Raw genomic sequence first — 20738 nt, 5'->3', positions numbered from 1 at the left:
AATTTCTTTTTTGGAGTTTTCTCCAAAAACTCCTTCAAGAAGCCTCAAATATTATTCCGGAAATTTCTCAATAAATTCCTCAAGGAGTTCCTCCCGTTATACCTCCAGGAATTTCTCCAGGGATTTTTTCAGGTATTTCTCCAGAAAATCCACTAGAAATTTCTGCAAGAATTCCTCCCAGATTTCCTCTAGGGATTCCTCCAGGAATTCCTCCACGGATTCCTCCAGAAAACTCTAAAGATTTTTCTCCCGAAACTCATTCAAGAATATCTTCAGGATTCCTAAAAAAAAATCGTTCATATATTCTCTAGGAATTCCTTCAGAAATTCCTCAAGGAAACCTAAAATATTTCTCCAGAAATTCCTCAAAGAATGCCTCTAGAAATTTCTCCAGTAATTTCTCCAGAAATTGTTCAAGGAACTCCTCCATAAACTCCTCCTGAAAATCCTTCAGGAATTCCTCTAGAAATACTTCCAGGAATTTCTCCAGATAATTCTCCATAAAAAAATCCTATAGGAATTTTCGCCAAAAAACCTCCAAGATTTCGACTATGGATTACTCCAGAAAATCCTAAAAAAATCCCGGAAGTCTTCTAGAAAATTCTCTTGGAATTTCTCGAGAAATTGCTCTAGGCATTTCTCCAGGAATTTCTCCAGGATTTATTTTTCAGGAATTTCTTCAGGAATTCCTCCATGGATTCTTCCATGAACATTTCTCATCATTCAACATTCCTCATCAATTCATCCAGAAATTCATCCAGATGGGATTCTTTTAGACTCGAAAAATGGTCATTTCTATCGAAGATTCCAAGGTCCCCAGAACCTGTGCCGAGGTTACCGGGTGACCAGAGTCGATCAAAATTATGTTTCTTTGTTTTACTGAATTACGTGCGGCATTCTGCGAAATTTGAGGTGTTGCATGATGGGATTCTTTTAGAATAAAAAATGGCCATTTCTACCGGAGATTCCAAGGTCCCCAGAACCTGTTCCGAGGTCACCGTGTGACCAGAATCGATCAATAAAAATTTTCTTTGTTTTACTGGATTACGCGCATCATTCTGCGAAATTTGAGGTGTCGCATGATGAGATTCTATTAGAATCGAAAAATGGCCATTTCTACCGGAGATTCCAATGTCCCCAGAACCTGTTCCGAGGTCACCGGGTGACCAGAATCGATCAATAAAGTTTTTCTTTGTTTTACTGGATTACGCGCGGCATTCTGCGAAATTTGCGGTGTCACATGATGGGATTCTTTTTGAATCGAAAAATGGCCATTTCTACCGGAGATTCCAAGGTCCCCAGAACCTATTCCGAGGTCACCGGGTGACTAGAATCGATCGATGAAGTTTTTCTTTGTTTTACTGGATTACGCGCGGCATTCTGCGAAATTTGAGGTGTCGCATGATGAGATTCTATTAGAATCGAAAATTGGCCATTTCTACCGGAGATTCCAAGGTGCCCAGAACCTGTTCCAAGGTTACCGGGTGACCAAAATCGATCAATAAAGTTCTTCTTTGTTTTACTGGATTACGTGCGGCATTCTGCGAAATTTGCGGTGTCACATGATGGGATTCTTTTTGAATCGAAAAATGGCCATTTCTACCGGAGATTCCAAGGTCCCCAGAACCTGTTCCGAAGTCACCGGATGACCGGTTGACCTAATCAGGTCCGAAATTACATGTTTAGAATAATCTGTCACTAACAACGACAATAACATGCTGTTTTCCAGTCGAAATTATGATCATATGGTAATATTACGGATCATGCCACACCTAGATCCGCCCAGCAGAAAAGGGGGGAGGGTCATAGGGGGATCCCCGCCAAACCATTGTAAAGCTACACTCTTCCCCTTGATGATGCTTCAAACCGAATGCAATTTGGTGCCCTAGTTTCGGAGAACGAGCCATTTGAAGTCAGAAAGAATCGTCCCGGGCGGTTAAGGGTTAAATGCCATGAAGCTCCTCAGTAAACTTTCCTTAAGAACGTCGTATATTTCTTTTAAACTTCACTGAAACCCTCAGGAAAAACATGAAATCCACTGAAATCCACCCCTCGAAAAGCCCCCTGTTATTACCGTGGACTTCCCTTAAACTTCAATGAAGACCACTGAAGCTTCTTTAAATCCACTGAAATGCTTTGAAACGTCTTGAAATCTTTCAGAGCTTGGCTCAACAAAAAGTGGTTGAGAACCACCGCCCCGATATAGGTGGGTTGCGCACCGGTAGTAGGCTATGACGATAAAACGTTTGGTTCCTGTTGCTTAGCACCGACCGCCCGGCAGCACCTAGCTTGATTAATGTGTTCCACATGATGCTTCATCTGCCTCGAGTTCGACCGCACATGACTTCTAATTACGGCTAAGTAGAGAGCGTTCGTTCGTCTCGGCGCTGACATGTCCACTCATAGTCCCCTCAACGTTTCAAGTGTATTTTTATGGGGTCACTCTGGGTTCAGCACTTACCTTTTTCGTACCGGGTGCACCTTCAGCGTTCGACACTTCCTCCTTCGAGCTGCTGGCCATCATCGACTCCATACCGCTCATCAGCACCGACGCACCGAGGAACTTGTTGAGCAGAGCACGCGCTTCCCGGTCCTCCGCACTGTCACCGGACTCTTCCACTGTAAAATAACAACCAGGTTATTTTCTTATGTGAACATCTTTAACCTTTGTCTTAACTTACCATTATCGGCGTTCCGCATCCGCTCCAGCACGTCCTGCACTCCCGACACCCGGCTGCCGTCGTTCAAGAAAGACCTTGTCTGCTGCTGCCGGCTACTGCTGCTGCTCTGGCTCTTCCGGAACACAACGCCTCCGTCTTCGCATTCTTCGGCCTCGGTCGCGGCCATCGACGACCGGAAGGACGACTTGGCCGTACTCGTTCGCAGTTCGATGTCGTTTTCGTCAAAGTCGACCGATCCGGACCGGAACGAGGCGTTCTCGCAGGGAGTGGACGATCGACTCGAATGACTGTGCGTCGATCGCAGGATCAGTCCGGCCTTCGGATAGGTCTTTTCCGACATCAGCGACGAAGAGGATTCCTTTTGCACGAAGCGCTCCGTTAGCTCCCGGACGGAACCTTTCCGGACTACCTTGGCATCTCGCTGGGGAACATCCTCCAAAGCACCGACTTCCGTTGTCACATGGCTCGTTCCGTTGCCGATTTTCTCCGTCTTGGTCACCGAGATAAGTCCCTTTCGAGAGTTTTCGCGTTCCAGCAGCTTCTCTCGTACTTCGGCCAAGCTTCGCTTACTACTCGACAAATTCATGTTTTCCAAATCCTTGGCGTCTGAAGAGTAGAGCGTAGTCTTGCGTTCACCCACAGGAGCCGAACCGTTTTCCGAATACAGCGTTTCCGTGAAGATCGATCCGCTGACCTTGGTCGTCGTTTCCGACTCCGGAGCTGGTGCCGACTTCTTCTTCAATGCCCTGATGCCAAACAGAGGCAAACCGTTTTCGTCCGTTGGTCCCACACCATAGCTCGAAGTGATACAGTCCGTAGGCTTGGTTTCCTTCGGCACTTCACGCATCGTTGTCGTAGTCTTCTTCGGCGTAGCAGTCGTTGAAGTTGTTCTGAAGCTGCGCGTAGTCTCCGATGCCTTCTTCAGAATGTTACTCGTTGCCCAGATAGGCTTGTCATCCTTCGCCTCCTTCTGCGGTACAACTCGTTCGCCAAATCTGGAGGTCTTCAACGTGGTAGTGATAGTCGTGGTTGCCGTGGCCGCTTTTCCATTGGTCAACGGTTTGGTTTTTGTTGGACTTGCACTGCGCGGAACCTGCTCAGTCTTCTTCTCCACCTCAACTGTCTTTGTTACCCTGGCTTCCGTATCTTGCGAACCTTTACGCATTGTCATCGTTCGAGTGGGGCTGGAATCCTTACGTTTTGGACTGGGCTCTCGAACGCGGCTATTCGTTCTGGTGGTTGTTGTAGTTGTGGTAGTGGTCGTCGTTACCGCGGACGTCGGCTTCTCACCCGACTTCTTCACCAACCGTATCTGTGCTCGAATGCGCCGACGCTGCTCGTACCCAGTCACCGACTCCAGCATCTTCTCCAACACCTCCAGCTCAAAGATATCTTCAATAGCTGAGCAGTCAATCGAAGATTTGCGCTTCGGCGCGGCCGACAAAACATTCTTTCCTGAATCGGCACGCTTCAGTTCTTCGTACTTGGTACTCGTTGACTTGGAGGTATCCTGGTGATGAACCGTTTCTTCTACTTTCACGGATCTCTGAGTCATATCGATGGACTCACGACGACCAGTGTTCATATGCTCCAATGAGCTCACCGTGTGGTTCATGTACGACGGTTTATTTCCAGGAGTTGGAGTGTCCCGTGCAATGGTGCGTTCGTATTTCTCCGTAATGGAAGGTCGCTTGCCGGTTGATGTGTACTCCGCTCGGTCCTCCTGAGAAGTGGTCGACTTGATGAGTTCACTGGTTTCCAGCTTAGAAGAAGAAATTCTCTTTTCAAACAGATCCTTCTTGGTAGACACCGTATCCTTGATGTAAGCTGGGGTCTTCGGACCACTGTCACGACGTGACTTCGGTGCCTCCTGCTTGGGCTGCGCCGGCTCTTCCTGCTTAGGCTCTGGTTCGACCTTCTCCTGCGGTTTCTTATATACACCGATATCGGTCAGCTTCACATCCTTCTGGCTTGTCGTTACCGCGGTCGCTTGTTCCTTCTTCCGACGATCTTCCCAAATTGAAGGACGACTCAGAATGTCCTTCTGTCTGGCCAGTTCAGCTGCAGCCGGTTTGTTTCCACTTTCGAACAGCTGCTTTGCCTTCTTCACGGCCTCCGTGCTTCTAAGAGCAACACTCTGTGGAACCTTATCTTTCGGCTTGGTCAGTGTAGCCGTTGTGTAACGCTCCGTTATATTCGTCTTATGATCCGACTCAAGACTTCCAAAGTCTTCATCCACATTGCGCTCGTGTTTGCTAGTCTGCTTCATAACGTTCTTCACCAACTCCGGAGACTTCTGCGGAGCAGTCGTTCCGGTGATGAATTTCTTTTTCTTCTCTGAAACGCTCAACAGCGAATCATCATCTTCCTCCACAAAACTACGATCCACGTCGTCCAATGCAGTCGTCACCACCGTAGTCTTCCTTTCCGTAGTCTTCTGGCTATCCACGTTCGCAAACTTGGAAACCTTCTCGTTGACACTCTTCAAGCATTCATCTGACCCGGTCACGTCCACCGTCACCTTACATTCCGGCACGAACGGTCCCGAAGTCCTGATCTTCTTGACCTCTTCAGCCGTCGAGATGAACTTCGTAACCTTATCCGATACGCTCAGCAAACACTCATCCGACTTGAGATGTTCGTCCATATCATCGTACTCGCATCGCACGAACCGATTGGGCGTTTTCGCTTGAGCGTCCTTCAACCTGTTAGCTTCCTCAACAAACTTGGACACCTTCTGGGTGACGCTCATCAGCGATTCGTCATCCTCGGTCACCCTGTCAAGGTTAGTAATCCGACTGGCACGGGCTGCTCGAACCTCGTGGTCTTCGACCTCGGTGATTTCACATCCAATGTACTCGTTTGTAGCTTCTTCGAAAATCGGCACGTTGCTCACCTTCGGTACGTGCTTAGGTTCATCGTCGGGTTCTTGAACTGCATCCGGATAGCGAGGCTTGCCGGTGTCTTCATCCGGTGAAACCGGAATCGGAATCAACTTGTTCGGAGTTGGCTCCCGCGATGACTTCGCGTGTTGGATATCGATTACCACGTTGTCCAGGATGTCCGAATCGATCGTTGGCTTGGCTGATAGATTGATGGTCTTGGTGGTTACACACTTTACCGGACGCTCGGTTTTCTTGGTTGTCATTGAAGAAGTGGTGGTTATGGTGGAAGCCGCTGTAGACTTCGCTGCGGTTGTCTTCTTGGTGGTGTTGTTCGACTTCAGAACGTTATCGCTTGATGAACGAGGGTAGGATTTCTCCACTTTTCCGGTTGTTCGATTAACCGGTGCTGAGTCCTTACGGTCGATCTTCTTGGTGGTGGTCACCGTAGTGGTGGTAGTCTCAACAGTCGTCATTTCATCTTCCATCTCGTTGTCTGAAATTCCAGTATCCTTGTCCGATTCCGGTTCGGTGTACTCTTCAACGACCTTTTTCGTAGTCTTCGTAGTCTTGCCGAGCTTGGAGGATCGATCATCGACAACGACCTTGGCTACCACGGGCTTCCGCACCGGTTCGATCTTGATCTTCGCCACCGTTATGTGATGTTTAGTCTTATCCATCTTGGTCGGACTCGTGTCCAGGGGACGCCGCTTATCCGGACTGGTAGCCGGCGTTCGGACCTTGGTCGTAGTAGTTCGAGCAGTTCTCTCCGATTCCGCCTTATCCGCAACGTAGGCCTTACGTTTCACGTCAAAGTCGGACGAGCTCTTGTTGGTTACCGCTCGGCTGCTAGTTGAACGGCGGTCGAATTTGGTGTCCGAGGTCTGTTTGGTGAGAACTTTGTCCGATTTCTTGACGTCGATCACCGGTTGGATCGTGATCTCCGTCACCGACATGTTCTTGCCTTCCTTCTTCTGGTTGATGAGAATGTCAGCCTTGGAAGTGGTTGTTTTGGTGATCATGGAGGATTCGACATGAGTGGAGGTGTGGGTTGGAGACAGCTTTGGACTTGGTGAACGATCGTGTGATCGTGAGCAACGATGCGGCGAAGGTTCCTTTACCTGTTCGGAAGGCTTGCGAACTGGAGATGGCTGCGAATGTTTTCTGACTGGAGAGGTTTCTTTCGATTCGACTGGCTTACGCTGAGGTGACTGTTCGTCCTTTGGTCGGCGATCGGGAGAAGGTTGGGAATGCTTACGAACGGGCGAGCTATCGGCAGGTTTCTTAGCAGGGACGTCATCCTTGGGCCGTCTCTCCGGCGATGGTTGTGAGTGCTTCCTGACCGGTGCTGATTCCTTCAAAGGCTCCTGCTGAGGACGACGTTCCGGAGATGGCTGAGAATGTTTCCTGACCGGGGATGACTCCTTCGACGGCTGTTGCTGCATAGGACGTCGTTCTGGCGAAGGCTGAGAGTGCTTCCGAACAGGGGACGTAGACTTCGTGGGTGAGGCCGCGCCTGCCTTGCGATCGGGTGAACTTGCCGGGGCCGAAGGACGTCGTTCGCCTGCGAGGAATTCGTTTGTCTTGCGAGCTGCTCGCATCGTTTCGCTTTCGATGGTTTTGATTTCCTGTTCGATCTTCTTTCGCTTCTCGCGAATTTCCGAGCTGCGGGTCACCGTGTTGTCATAGGTGCTGAACACGCTGGATGTGTTCGTTTCGGCAGTTTCTTCAATACTGTCGGACTTTTCGGGCATTCCCAGGATTCTACGGCACCGTTCTTCAAAGGTTTCGCTGCGCACCAGCGGAGGTTTCTGCTTGGGAGTTTTTGTTGTTTTGGAAGTTTCCTGGTCATCGGTCGACTTCTCATCCTTCAATGCGACTTCCTCTACTGTAGTCGTCACTTCGATGTCATCGGTGACGTTTTCTAGCTTTACGTTGATCGTGATATCGTCGTTCTCGGTGACCAGCTTCTTCGTGTCGAATACTTCAACATCTTCACGCATCTGATTCTGCGTTTGCTTATTTTCCGTAGTAGAAACGGTGATCGTTGTGTCTACATTGAACGTCTCGGAAGAGTTCTCACGAACCAGTTTCTCGGAGGTGATCTTCACCGGAGAGGAATCACGTTTGACGGGAGATGTACCTCGAGTTGTATCCACCGAGCAAAACGGAGCCGATTCTTTCGGAGTCTTGCTAGGTGAGACGTTTCGTGCGAACTTATCGGGAGATTGTCCACGTGGAGTCATGTCCGGAGAGTTCTGCGGAACTTTTCTCGGACTAGCAGAGCGTTCCCTGAGCTTGGTTTTGTCAACCGTATCGTACGCAGATTCCGCCGTCAATGATTCCTGGACGACTGTTTCCTTGAAGGATGACTGTTTTCGTTCCGAGGTGATGGTCGGCTTCATGTAGTCCTTGTTCTCCACTTGGTCGGTGCGACTGGAGCGAGTAGTTGTGTGGGTGCTGAGACGACTAGTATCGGATTCCCGCGACGGAGAGCGCCGTCCGCGGGCGGATTTGTCCGGGCTAACGCTGGATCGCCCGGTTGTGGAGTTCGAGCGTACCGAGCGAGTGCTCTCGGTTGGCGAAACGCAGCGCAGCGAACGGGCAAAGGAGTCGTGCGCCGGATCGACCTCAACGGTAACCTTTTGCTGAGTGATGGTTTCTTGCTGTTGTTTCTTGACCTGTTCGACTCGTTCGGTTTCCGAGCGTTCCTCGGCGATGAACTGCAAATTGGTGACCTTCTCGGTGAGGTCCTTTTTGACCGATCGATGCTCGATCTCGTCTCGGTTTTTGTTGCTCAGGGCTTCGACGGCGGCATTGAGTCGTTTTTGAGTTTCCGCGTGTGCCTGCTGATCGAACGGTTTCTCCGGTTCAACGCCGATCTTCTCGTAGTTCCGGGTCGTGACAGTAGTTCCGTCTTCGAGCTTCTTGGTGATGGTGATCATTCTAGTGGAAGGGTTGATCATTCGGACGTCTCGTTCGATGACCTTGCCGGGGAGTTCCGCCAGGCGGAAAGCCTCGCTCACACGATCCGGATCGCTGGATAGGGATTTGCTAGTCACGTTTCCATCAGTTTCATGCGTCTCTGTGGTTGATTTTGTAGACTTTTCCATACTGGTCGAGAGTCCGCAGGTAAACTCCGGAATGTTGGTATTGGCAGGGGGCAACTCCATTTTACCCATTTCGATGGTGTCGCCGAAGGTCTGTTGCGAGCGGATCACCTTCGACGAAGACGACGACATCGTTGTGGACTTCTTGGAGATCGTGCTGCCATCTTCACCTTCCAGAACGGTGTTTTCCGCCAGGAAGGTTGCCGATTGATCACCGGAGCTGCGGACAAAGTTCTTATCGTCGCCTTCGAAGCGTTCGCTGCTGACTTCTTCGTTTTTACCGGCGAACGAAGTGCGTCCGCCTTGGACGTCCTTGGTTCCTTCTGTAGTGGCTGAGCTGCGAATGGTGTGGGTCTTACCGTCTGCACTTCGCTCTTCAGACGACTTAACGTGCCAGCCGCTGTTGTCTGAAGGGATGACGGTTCCGAATCTAAAAGAACCGAGGTATGGGAAACTTTCCAAAACAAAGGAATAGTACGCTACAAATCGACACTTACCGAGTGGGACTCTCCGAGTCTCTGATTTCCTTGGTTTTGAAGCTTTCGAAGCTCTGGTCGGCGAGCGAGTCGCCGTGGCTTCCGGTGACGGACGTCTTGGACAGCCCGAACTTGGCACTGCTGGTGTTGTGCTGTTCCATGATGAACGGCGAGGACGGCGCTAGCGGGGCGGCGTCTCCGGGGGCGTACAGGGCTTTAAGGCGCTCCTCGCGCAGTTTGTACATATGCGCACGGATCTCCCGTTTGCGGCCAAAGTCCTGTGCGTCGTGCCACTGTGGAGGGGGAAAGTGGGAGGAAGGATGATTAGAACTAACTCCAGGACAGTTTTTTTTATCTGTAATACCGTGATTTTTTTAGCCCTAGTGAATTCGGGACCCACGGTTTACTTCCATTGCGAAGGAAGAATTCATATTTTGTGAGTTTGACAAACTGTGGGATTCGATCCCAGGTGCTCGGCGTGATAGTCACGTGATTGACCCACCACGCTAAATCCGCTCCACTCCAGGACAGTTTGGGTAACTAATCTACGTGTGTTTCGAAATGCCCGTGAGGAAGCAGCCTATTTGAAGCTCTGGCAAAGCTGAACGTAGACATCGCCAACGAAGGTAATATCCGTAAGTGAAGGTCGAGAGTCCAACATAGACGTAACTTTCTGCAGCCCTGGTTTGATGAGATCAATGAACTGGGAGAGTAAGTGAGGAATATACCCATAGCGACCATCGAGCTATTCGGTACCATATTGGAGACAGGAGACAGGAGACTAGCGGAATCCAACTAAATGAGCGGAGGTGGAAAACAGCGAACTTAAGGAAGTGTTTGTGGAAGCATTGCGACTGGAGGACTCTCTGAACCTCAGCATAGATCAGCTGATAGCGTGTGAGGCAACCATGCCAAGGATGGGAAGTTCAAGAATGTAGCCCTAAAAACAGCGATTCTTGAAAATCTGGAAATGTTCAGGAGCGCAATACAATAGCGTATTCCGATGGTAGTTTCCCCGACACGGCAGAAGTTAGTGCAGCTAACGAAGCCAGGAAAACCTCCCGGACCGGCCCATCAGCGTATAGGCCGATATGTCTTTTGGATACTGTTGGAGAGTGTGGTTCAAAACAGAAGAAGAGTGAGAGCTGTCTATTCGAAATGCAGTTGAGATTCCGGAAAGGCAGGTCTACTGTAGATGTCATCAGAACGCTGTCAAAAATGCTTTGAGGAGTACCAGCGCGGTAGCTCGATAGATCCACAGGGATCTATTGCTATTCTGGGTCTGATTCTCTGGCATTTCATGCACGATGAAAAGCTGAACCTTCCCAGAGGAGCAAAGATTGTTGGCCTGCTAGTGATCGGGGAAACTTGAGAGGAACTAGAAGTACTGACCATGGAGGCAATAGAAGCGTTGGAAACCTGATGCGGGAAAAACAGCTATCTCTAGCTCACCCCTGTAATAGCCAGTAAAACAGATCTTTATTGGACTAGTAGATAAACAAGAATGACGTTTATTTTCTCAACATCCTATTATGGCTTGCTCTACAAAATACCAATTATATCAGCCTACTACATCTCTCCTTTTCTCTAAAATAGTTAGATTCTACATAATCTCAAATGTATAGCACAAGTTATCTTAACAAAATGTTTGTTCTCTAATAAAGTCGTACATCGACAGAGTTTGCATCTTTGAGTGTCCTCGCGTTATCGAACTGTTTTCATGTCAAATCCGCAGTCGTATATACGTGGCTGATCCTGATGTATGCTTTTGGTTTCTTCGGTACGATAATCTAAGTAGGAAAAGAAACCGGTTTTATAATAACAATATTCACGAATGAAACTCAAAAGATTATGCATGTATTTTTATTTTTCTTTATACTTAGCCATTCATATTCCCTCTTCTTTTTCTTCATCGGATAGATCTTCTCACCAATGCTTGATATTTTTTTTCCGATAAGTTTGTTTACCATAACATGCTAAAGCAGTTTCCCGACACCATTTTGAAACTTCATTTAATTCTGTAATAAAATAACATTGTTACACTTATTTGTATTTGAAATAATAATTATTGCTTGTGTATATTCTACTTTTTTCAATGCTTTTAATTAAAGTTCAATGAACTTCCTTTCTCGTATGAAAGATTAGACTGCCGAAAGGGCTAAGTCTACATACCTTACATTTGGTAATCTATATATCATTTACAGGTATTCTATCGCAGACTGAAACTTTTTTTTTTCATGTGTCCCTTTACCTTCGAATAGATGGACTAAAGTGAAACTTCCTACATCTATCTCGAGGTAGACTGGACTGCCAAATGGACTGAGACGGATCTCCTACATTTGGTCTTTTCTAATGCGGACTAGAACTTCTCGTTCCCTACGCATATCTCTTTATCACCTGATGTGATGGACTAAAGTTCTTTGGACTTTCTTCGTCTCATGACAGACTAGATATTGTGTCAAATGAACTGAGTCATGCTCCTTCATTTTGATCTTTTAGAGAATGGTTTTCTTGAAAACAACTTCTCTTGTCATTAATGAACAAGAATATCGAAGGGCATACATATTACATGACTGGCAAAATCAACAGCTTTGTCGTCAACCGACCTTGTATACAAACGCGCACTGCAGCAAAACGTTTTCATAATCTGAAAACATGACAAATTGATTTTTGAATAATTTTTGATAATTTTCACTTCTCCAAACTTTTTTTTAGGATTTCATTAATGTAATATGAACATTATCTCTATAAATTAAATCTTTGTTATATTTCCATTGTCTTTACAGTTTGCTTTTTCTAGGTGTGACATAACCTAGGTCATGACACGGGTTACGACACAATTCTTACAATACAACACAAACGATGTATTATTGCGTAGCAGAACCCAAGTCCTACTGGGGATTTTTTTTTTATATTTCCAGAACATCAAGCTGTACGTGGGGCCAGTTCCAACCGCGTTGTTTTCCGATGCGTCTCTCAGAACTATAACGCAAACAAAATAAATATCAAACATAACGGAAACCCACAACTGTTTCTAAAAGATCCCAAGTGAAACCTGTAACGGCCCTACTCCAGATTTGGCAGGTGTAGCGTGAATAAACAATTAACTTTCCTGTTAACAATGCGACGCAGTTCTCCCTAAGCCCGATCATCATTAGCTGTTCTAATAGCCTTTACGATCCGAAATCTGTCCATCTCTCACCCCATGCATTATCCGATAAAACCCAATTTCAAAGTGCACGCGGTAGAGGACGAGTTGAACACTTTTTTTTTAATCAACGATCAACGTTTCGATACTCATGAATACCGTTTACGACGACATGAAAAATCAATGCTACCTAGATTATCCTAGCTCAAATGCAATGGTTTTCTGCCGCAGGATTTTTAAAGTAGTATGTCTTGTATATATTTTTTTCTGGCAGTCTCTTCTATTGCTCTTTCGTACCAAGACGCTGCCTAGAATTCATGATCATCTAAATTTCTCTGTTTCGGTCACTACAGCAAAGAGATTATGGTAGACGTCTCCCCTATGTTTGAAATCAGAAATGGACTAGAATTCTAGCAGAGTTCCCTATGTCATCTCAGGAATTTTCCTAATGGTGAATGCACTTTCTGTAATGCTATGTAGCTAATGTAATTTGGTTGGCCTCATTCTGCTTTAGTGATCGTTTCTACAGAATAAGTAAACTAGTGTCCTTTTTCAGATACCATAAAACACCAGCCTTGCCTTATAAATTATATTACAATATTACAGTCATAAACTATGAGCCATCTCTACAAAAACAGTCATTTTAACACATATTTTTAAAAACACAGTGGTAATATTAAACATTCAAGAAAACCTTGAAAAAAAATCAAATTTATTTAATTGTTATTTGAATTCTGTTACCTGAATCAATGAATATCAAATTATGTTCTCTAATTTCCATAGTATATAGTTTTCTGTTGACTGTTTCCTGTTTGGAAAAATAATTACAGAATACTCGAAACACAGTGAAATGATAAACAAAATCGAAAGTGCCGTTAGTAGACATTTTTTTCCAAGTTGGAACAATATTAGCATTTTTTTCTAGTTTTCATGTTGAATATTGATTTAGTTTAGTTTCTAGTCAGTTTTTTCCATTTGAAGTCCGCCACTCAAATTTTCACATTCACAATAAATTTATTGCTTTTCAAGATTTTTCAGAATATTGAAACTAAACCCAAATTGTTGAACTTTGTCATTGACTTCATGCTTGTAGAAAATAAACTAGAGCGCTTGTCAGATTATAAACCATGATATTTCAATACTATCATGATTGTACTCAATGTTTGTTTTAGTATTCAAACTTTCAAATTGATATTATTTTACATTCTTCCCATAATAATAATTATAATAATAATAATAGTTTGAATCTTGTTTTCAAGAAGTAATTTTTCATTATGAATCGTAAAGTAGGCTATTTTTTTAACTGTTGTCAGAGTGAACGTGCGTTACTATGGTTAGATGCTGACATTCACTACATTAGTGATTTTTTTAACCTGATGGATCTTCGGGGAAATTCAACCTCGCTTGCCATAATAAGAAATATAGCTTGTTTACAACAGATTTTCACACACAACCGTTGTTCAATGCGGTCTACATAATAATTCAGCAAATGCACATATTAGTGTTAACTTACCGCTAGACAACTTTGAAAAATCAATGCAATAGAGTCTACAGTTGGTCCATACTTAAGATTCCATTCCACATTACACTTTGTACAGTCACGACACGGAAACAACATCTGGTGAGCAGCAATCCTCGTCTAGTTCCCCTTTTCCCAAGAACTAAATCTTATCTGCTGGGTCAAGGGCGTAGCCAGCTTTTCGGTCAGGGGGGGGCAAGCACCCTTAGCAAATTTGTGCCTACTAGCTTTCATATCTATGTGTAATACGATGAAATTGAATATATATAATAACATTAAGCATTATTTAACCCTTCAGCAGTCACGCTGTTGTATTTTGTACAATACGTTAAAAAAAAACTCGCCTGATCTACATGATTCAAGGTGTTGCTGGTAGCGGTGAGCAATTTCTGGAAGATTAACGATTTTTAGGACTAGACTTTCCTGGTTCCTGTATAAGTCCTTTTTATATTATCGTCCAATAGTATTCGCTGGAGGAATTCGTCCAGAAATTCTTGAAATAATTCAAAATAAATCATCAGGTAAACCTGGAGAAGTTTTTGGGTATATGTCTGAAAAGATGATTGAAGGATTTCTAAAATTTCCGAATAAATTTTTGAAGAGAGCTTGAGAGGTATTTCTGAAGAAACATTTTGAGGAATTTCCGGAGCAATCCCTGGAAGACTTCCTGGATAAATCCCTGGAACAATTCCTACAAGAATGCCTGGAGGAAGCCCTATAGAATCTCTAGAGGAATTCCCGGAAGAATCCCTGGCAGAATTTCTGAAAGTATACCTGGAAGAATTCGTGTATAAATTATGGGACGAATACCTAGAGAAATATCGGAAGAGATCTCATGAGGAAATCCTAGAAGATATTCTAGATAAATTTCTGGAGGATTCATTGGAAGAAGTTCTGGAAAAAATCCTGGGGGAATTCTGGGAGGAATTCCTCGAAAAAAAATTCAAAATAAATCTCTTGAGAAATTCCTAGAGGAAATCTTTTAGAAATTAAAAAAAATCCTTGGGGGAGTTCTTGGAGAAATCTCTGAAGGAATTAGAGGAGGAACCCCTGAAGTAATTCCTGGGAAAATTGGATAAGACCGAACAGGAAATCCTGTAGAAATTCCTGGAGAAATTTCTTGGATGAATTCTTATAGCAATTCCTGGAAAAATTACTGGAGAAACCTCCAGAGGAATTCCGGGAGGAATTGCTAGAAAAAAATTTTGAAAAAATCCCTTGAAAAATTCCAGGAGGATTTCCTGGAGGAACCCTTGGAGGAATTTCTGGAGAATTACCGAGAGGAATCTCTGGGAATATCCCTGAAGCAATTCCTGGATAAATCTCTGAAAGAATTCCTGGAGGAATGTCTGGAGGAATCTCTTGAAAATTTTGAAAGTATTCCTGGAGAATTTCCTGGAAGAATCTCTGAAGAAATCCCTAAATTCTGGATAATTTCCTGGAGGAATTCCTAGAGGTATTCCAGTGATAATTGTCGGTGAAATCTCTAGAGGATTTCTTTGGAAGAATTACTGGATGAATTTCTAGAGGAATCTCCAGACAAATTCTTGTAGATTTCTATATCCGAAAAAATCCCTTGAGATATTCCTGGAGCGGAATTCTTGGAGAAATTCCTGAAGCAATCCTGGAAGGAATTCCAGAACGAATCCATGGGGAATCCATCCTTGAAGAAATTTGTGGAGAAATCCCGGAGAAGTACCTGGGGGAATCCCTGAAAAATTCCTGAAGGTATTCCAAGAAGTTCTCCTTCTGGAAGAATTTCTGAAGAGATTCTTGAAGGATTTCCTGGAAGAATCGTTGGAGGAACTTCAGAAGTATTTCCTGGAGGAATCCATAGGAAAATCCCTGGAGAAATTCGTGCAGAAATCTTGGAGGAATTCCTGAAGCAATTTCTGATGTAATTTCAGAAGAAATTCCTGGAGAAATACCCGGAGGAATCCCTACAGGAAATGCTAACAAAATTTATGAAGGATGACTTGGGGTAATTCCTAGAGGAGTTCTTGGAGAAATTCCTGTATAAAATTCTGGAGGAATGCCTGGAGGAAATCGTAAAGGTATTCCTGTGGGAATAGCTGAAGGAATCCATGATGAAATTCCTGGAAGAATCTCCTAAGGAATTCTTGAAAGAATTACTGGATAAGTTTCAAGAGGAATCTTCAGAGGAATTCTGGGAGATTTATATTACTTTTCTATTTCTGAAACCATGAGAAAATCCTGGAGCATTTTCTGGTGGAATTTCTGGAGAAAGTCCTGAAATTCTCGGAGGAATTCCTGAAGGAATCCCTGGGGGAATCCTTGAAGAAATTTGTCAGGAAATCTCTGGAGGAATTTCTTGAGAAATTTCTGGAGGAATATCTGGAGGTATCCCTGAAAAATTACTGGAGAATTTTATGCAAGAATTTCTGAAGAAACCCTTAAGGGATTTGCTGGAAGAACCCTTGGAGGAACTTCTGGAGGATTTCCTGGAGAAATCTTCGAAGGATTTCTTGGAGGAATCCCTGGGAAAATTCCTAGAGAAATTCGTGGAGAAATCCCTGGAGGAATTCCTGAAGCAATTCATGAAGGAATATCAGGAGAAATTCCTGGAAAAAGGTTTGGAGGAATCCCTGAAAAATTCCTGAGGGTATTCCTGGAGAGTTTACTGGAAAAACTTCTAAAAAAATTCCCAGAAGATTTTTTGGAAAAAATCCTGGAGAAATTGCTGACATAATTTTAAAAGGATATCCAGTTCACAATTCCCTGATTCCTTGAGTTATTACTGGATGAATTCCTGAAGCAATTCTTGGAGAATTTCCTGGAGGAGTTCCTGGAGAAATTCCTGGAGGAATATCTGGAGGAATTTCAGGAGGTTTTCCTTTGAGAATTGCTGCAGGAATCCTTGAAGAAATTCCTAAAAGAATCTTTGGAGAAATTCTTGCAACGATTACTGGATGAATTTCTGGGGAAATCTCTAGAGGAACTCTGGGAGAAATTTCTGAAAAATTTTCGAAGGAATTTCTGAAGGAATCCTTGGAGAATTATTGGGGAAATTCGTGGAGAAATCCCTGGAAAAATCCCTGAAGGAGTTCTTGGAGGAATTTTTAGCAAAATTCCTAGAGGAATCCATGCCTAGAGGTAAATCCAATTTTTGGGGAATACCTGAAAAAAATCTTGAAGATATTTCTAGAGAAAATCCTGGTAGAATTATTGAAGGAATCCCTGAAGGATTTCCTAGAGAAACTCCTAGATGAATTACTAACATAATTTATGATGGAATTCCTTGATTATTCTCTGGTGAAATTCCTACAGGAATCCCTGAAGAAATTCCTGGAGAAATTCCTGGATGAAATCCTGAAGTAAAGCCTGTGTGGATTTCTGAAGGAATCCCAGGATGAAACAATCCCAGGAGGAACTCCTGGAACAACTCCTGGGGAATTCCTGGAGGAATTCCTGAAGCAGTTCCTGGAGGAATATCTGGTGGAATTCCTGGAGAAATCGCTGAAAAAAATCCTTGAGAAATCGCTGCAAGAATCCAAGGATGAATATGTGGAAGAATGCCTGGAAAATTTCCTGGAAGAATGCCTAGCAGAATTCCTAGTCGAATTATTGGAGGATTCCCTGAAGTAATTCCTGGAGAAATCTTTGGATGAATTCCTGTAGGAGTCTCTGGAAAAAATCATTAGAGGAATCCCTTGCAAATTTCTTGGATAAATTTCTGTAGGAATTCTTGGAAGAATCCCGGAAACAATTATTAGAGGTATCTCTGGAGGAATGCCTGGAGGAAGTCCTGAAGGAATGCATTGAGGAAAACCTGAAGAATTTCTTGGTGGAATATCTAAAAAAAATCCTGTCGGAATTCTTGGAGGGATCCCTGGAGGATATCGTAGAGGCATGCCTGCAGGAATTCCTGAAGGAATCTCCAGAAGAACTCCTGGAGAAATTTCTGGCGGAGTTTTTGGAGTAATCTCAAGATGAAATGAAATTCCTAGAGGAATTCCTGAAGAAATTCGTGGATGATTCTCTTGAGAACATCATAGAGCAATACTAGGAATAATTCCTGAAGAAATCGCAGATGGATTTCTTGGAGATATTCTGGAGGAATCCTCAGAAGAGTTCCTGAAGAAACTCCAGAAGGAATCCCGGAAGCAATTTTTGAAGGAATTCCTAAGGAAATTCCTAAACAGTTCCTGGAGGAAATACTGAATTATTTCCTGGAGGAGTTCCTCAAAGAATACAAGGAGGATTTCCTGAAGGAAACTTGAGAAGAGTTCCTTGGAGAATCTTTGTAAAAAATTTTAAAATAAGTTGTTCCAGAAAGAATCACAGAAGAAATTCCCGAGTTAAGCCCTGCAGATAATCTTGGAAGAATCCATGGAGGAATTCCTGGAGGATATCCTAGAGAAATGCCTGTAGGATTTACGGAGGAATCTCTGGAAATACTCCTGGAGGAATCTCTAGAAGAATTCCTGGAAGAGTTTCTGGAGTAATCCCTGGATGATTGTTTAGAGAAATCAAGAGGAACTCCTTAAAAGTGTTCCTGGGGAAATCGTTCATCGAGGAATTTTTAAATAATCCCTTGAGTTGTTTCTGAAAGAAACACAGAATAAATTCCCGGATGAATCCCTGGAGGAATTCTTGATGGAATATATGGAGGAATTCCTGAAAAACTCCATGAGGAATCCAGGAAGCCTCCTATAAGGAATTCCTTAAGAAATCCCAGGAAAACTTTCTTAACAAATTACTGGAAAAATTTTTATTGGAAAAAAAATATATGGAGGAATGCATGTCTGCATTAATTTTTGGTCTTTGTTTGTGTTGGAATCTTTGGATGGACTCAAAAAAGAATGTTTTGTATACCATGTTTAAAGGAACTCCTGGATTTTTTAGCACATCTCTGATAAAATTTCCTGTAGGGAGTTCTGGAAGATATTCCTGCTGAAATACTTCAAATTAATAAACATTTAATTATATCTCTAGTGCAGCGATCCTCAGGCCTATTTTTTTCAACTGTTTGTATTGCACTTCCTAGATCCATTTGTGAAACATTCAACCCGGTATTCTAGGTTATTTTGGGAGTAGAACAACCTTCATAAGAAACATTGCAAGAAATTCTATGGCAACATAGAGAACTCGGCATCACGTGCGGCCCGCGAGCCGCACTTTGGTGATCATTGCTCTAGTGGAATTTTTGAAGGAATATATGGAGAAATTCCTGAAGAAATCTCTGAAGGAACATTTGTAGAAATACCTAAAAGAATTTCTGTTGACATTTCTATGGGAATCATTGAAGAAATTCCTGGAGAAAACACTGGAATAATCACTGGGGGAATCTCTATAGATATCCCAGGATAATTTTCCGGAGGAATGTCTGATGTAACCTATAGAGGATCTCTTGAAAAATTCTCTGGAGCAATCAATGATGGAATCACTGAAGGCCGCTATGGAAAAATAAAACCTGGAGGAATCCTTACAGAAGTATTTATAAAAAAAATCTGAATTAACGAAGCAGAAACTCCTGGGAAGAATCCCTGAAGAAGTTCCTGAATAAATGAATAAAGCAATTTTTGAAGCCGTCCTTGAAAGTATTCGTAAAGAAATCCGAGGCATTTTGCTCTTAACATGACGTTTGTTTGAATTGAATATTAGTGAAAATTCGTGTTGCAGTAGCACAAAACTGCACTCTATAGCAGCATATGGTTCTACAAAATCCTTCCTTTTCCCTACCGGAACCGGTTCCGGCATATCTGAAAAATTTGGTATGCTGTTTTTGTATTGCCATCACAAAATTTAGCCATTCAACCAAGCTTGTTATATGGTAACAAATCTAAGATAAGATTGAAGTGGTTCTCTTGGAGAAATATTTGGCGAAATTTCCTGTGGTTCTCGAGTAAAAAGGGTTGATAATTGTGGATAACCTAAAGTTTTAAAATATAAAATTTTTTGAGATTTTTTTTTCCTGGAACTTTGAATTATTGATAATCTTTGAGTTGGCTCCATATTAAAAAATACATCTGGCGGCCAGGGGGGGGCCACGGCCCCCCCCCCTGCCCCCCTCTGGCTACGCCCATGTGCTGGGTTTACTTTCTTAACAAATTCGGAACATTATTTCCTTTTTTCTTTCTTTCTTCACGTTACGCGCACGCACATCTAAAACAATACTTAAATTAGTGCACCGCGTTGGCTCAAAAATTCGTCGCCAATGTAATAGCCAGTAAAACAGATCTTTATTGGACTAGTAGATAAACAAGAATGACGTTTATTTTCTCAACATCCTATCATGGCTTGCTCTACAAAATACCAATTATATCAGCCTACTACAACCCCAAGACCAAGCTGGTAATCATCAGTACTCGGAAGACAGTGCGGCATGCAAGAACTGTGGTTGGCAAATGCATTATCGACTTGAAGCGCAAAGTTCGTCACTTGAGAGTGATGTTAGACGACCGACTGAACTTCAACAACCAACAACATAGTCAACAGTTGTTTACAAGAAGGTTACGGTAGTGACCTCGGAGCTATCGTTGATCATGTTTAACAGCTCTGCAATCATCAGCAGCAACCGGAGACTAATAGTGAGCGTATCAACGACAACCAACAGGTATGCAGCCCCAGTGTAGTTGGCAACATTGAAGACAGAGATAAATGGCACCCAGCAAAACCTTACGTTAAGTCTGATGGTAATGCGCGTGTCGAGCTCGCATCGAACCATATCATCGAACGCAGTGTGCGTGATAGCTGCCATGATTCCCATCTATCTTATCCTAGAGGAACATAGCGAGTGCAACAGGGACCGAAGCCCAAGAAAAGTACGGAAGAGAGTGTGAGCCACACACTACTCAAGTGACAGCATCAGTGGGACAAAGCAGGTGAATGGCAAGTGGACAAATCGTCTAATTCCCAATCATTTGATGTGGATCACCAGAGCACACGGAGTGGTAGACTTC

The 20738-nt window shown here is 43.7% G+C and overlaps 1 protein-coding gene across 3 annotated transcripts in view; it reads right to left on the bottom strand.

The window, feature by feature from the left end:
- The window catches only part of LOC109397845 (uncharacterized), a 313472-nt gene that overhangs the window by 63414 nt on the left and 229320 nt on the right, over nucleotides 1-20738 (bottom strand). For all 3 annotated transcript variants that reach the window (XM_062844469.1, XM_062844470.1, XM_062844471.1), the window contains 3 exons: nucleotides 9170-9441; nucleotides 2681-9102; nucleotides 2461-2618 (listed from right to left, as the gene is read on the bottom strand). In XM_062844469.1, coding sequence (XP_062700453.1) covers nucleotides 2461-2618; nucleotides 2681-9102; nucleotides 9170-9441 — 6852 coding nt within the window. The remainder of the gene's footprint in view (nucleotides 1-2460; nucleotides 2619-2680; nucleotides 9103-9169; nucleotides 9442-20738) is intronic.

Source organism: Aedes albopictus, chromosome 1 (genome assembly GCF_035046485.1).
Source record: "Aedes albopictus strain Foshan chromosome 1, AalbF5, whole genome shotgun sequence".
Classification (NCBI taxonomy): Eukaryota; Metazoa; Arthropoda; class Insecta; order Diptera; family Culicidae; genus Aedes; species Aedes albopictus.
The sequence above is the reverse complement of the archived record's forward strand: the minus strand, read 5'-3'. Positions and strand labels throughout refer to the sequence as shown.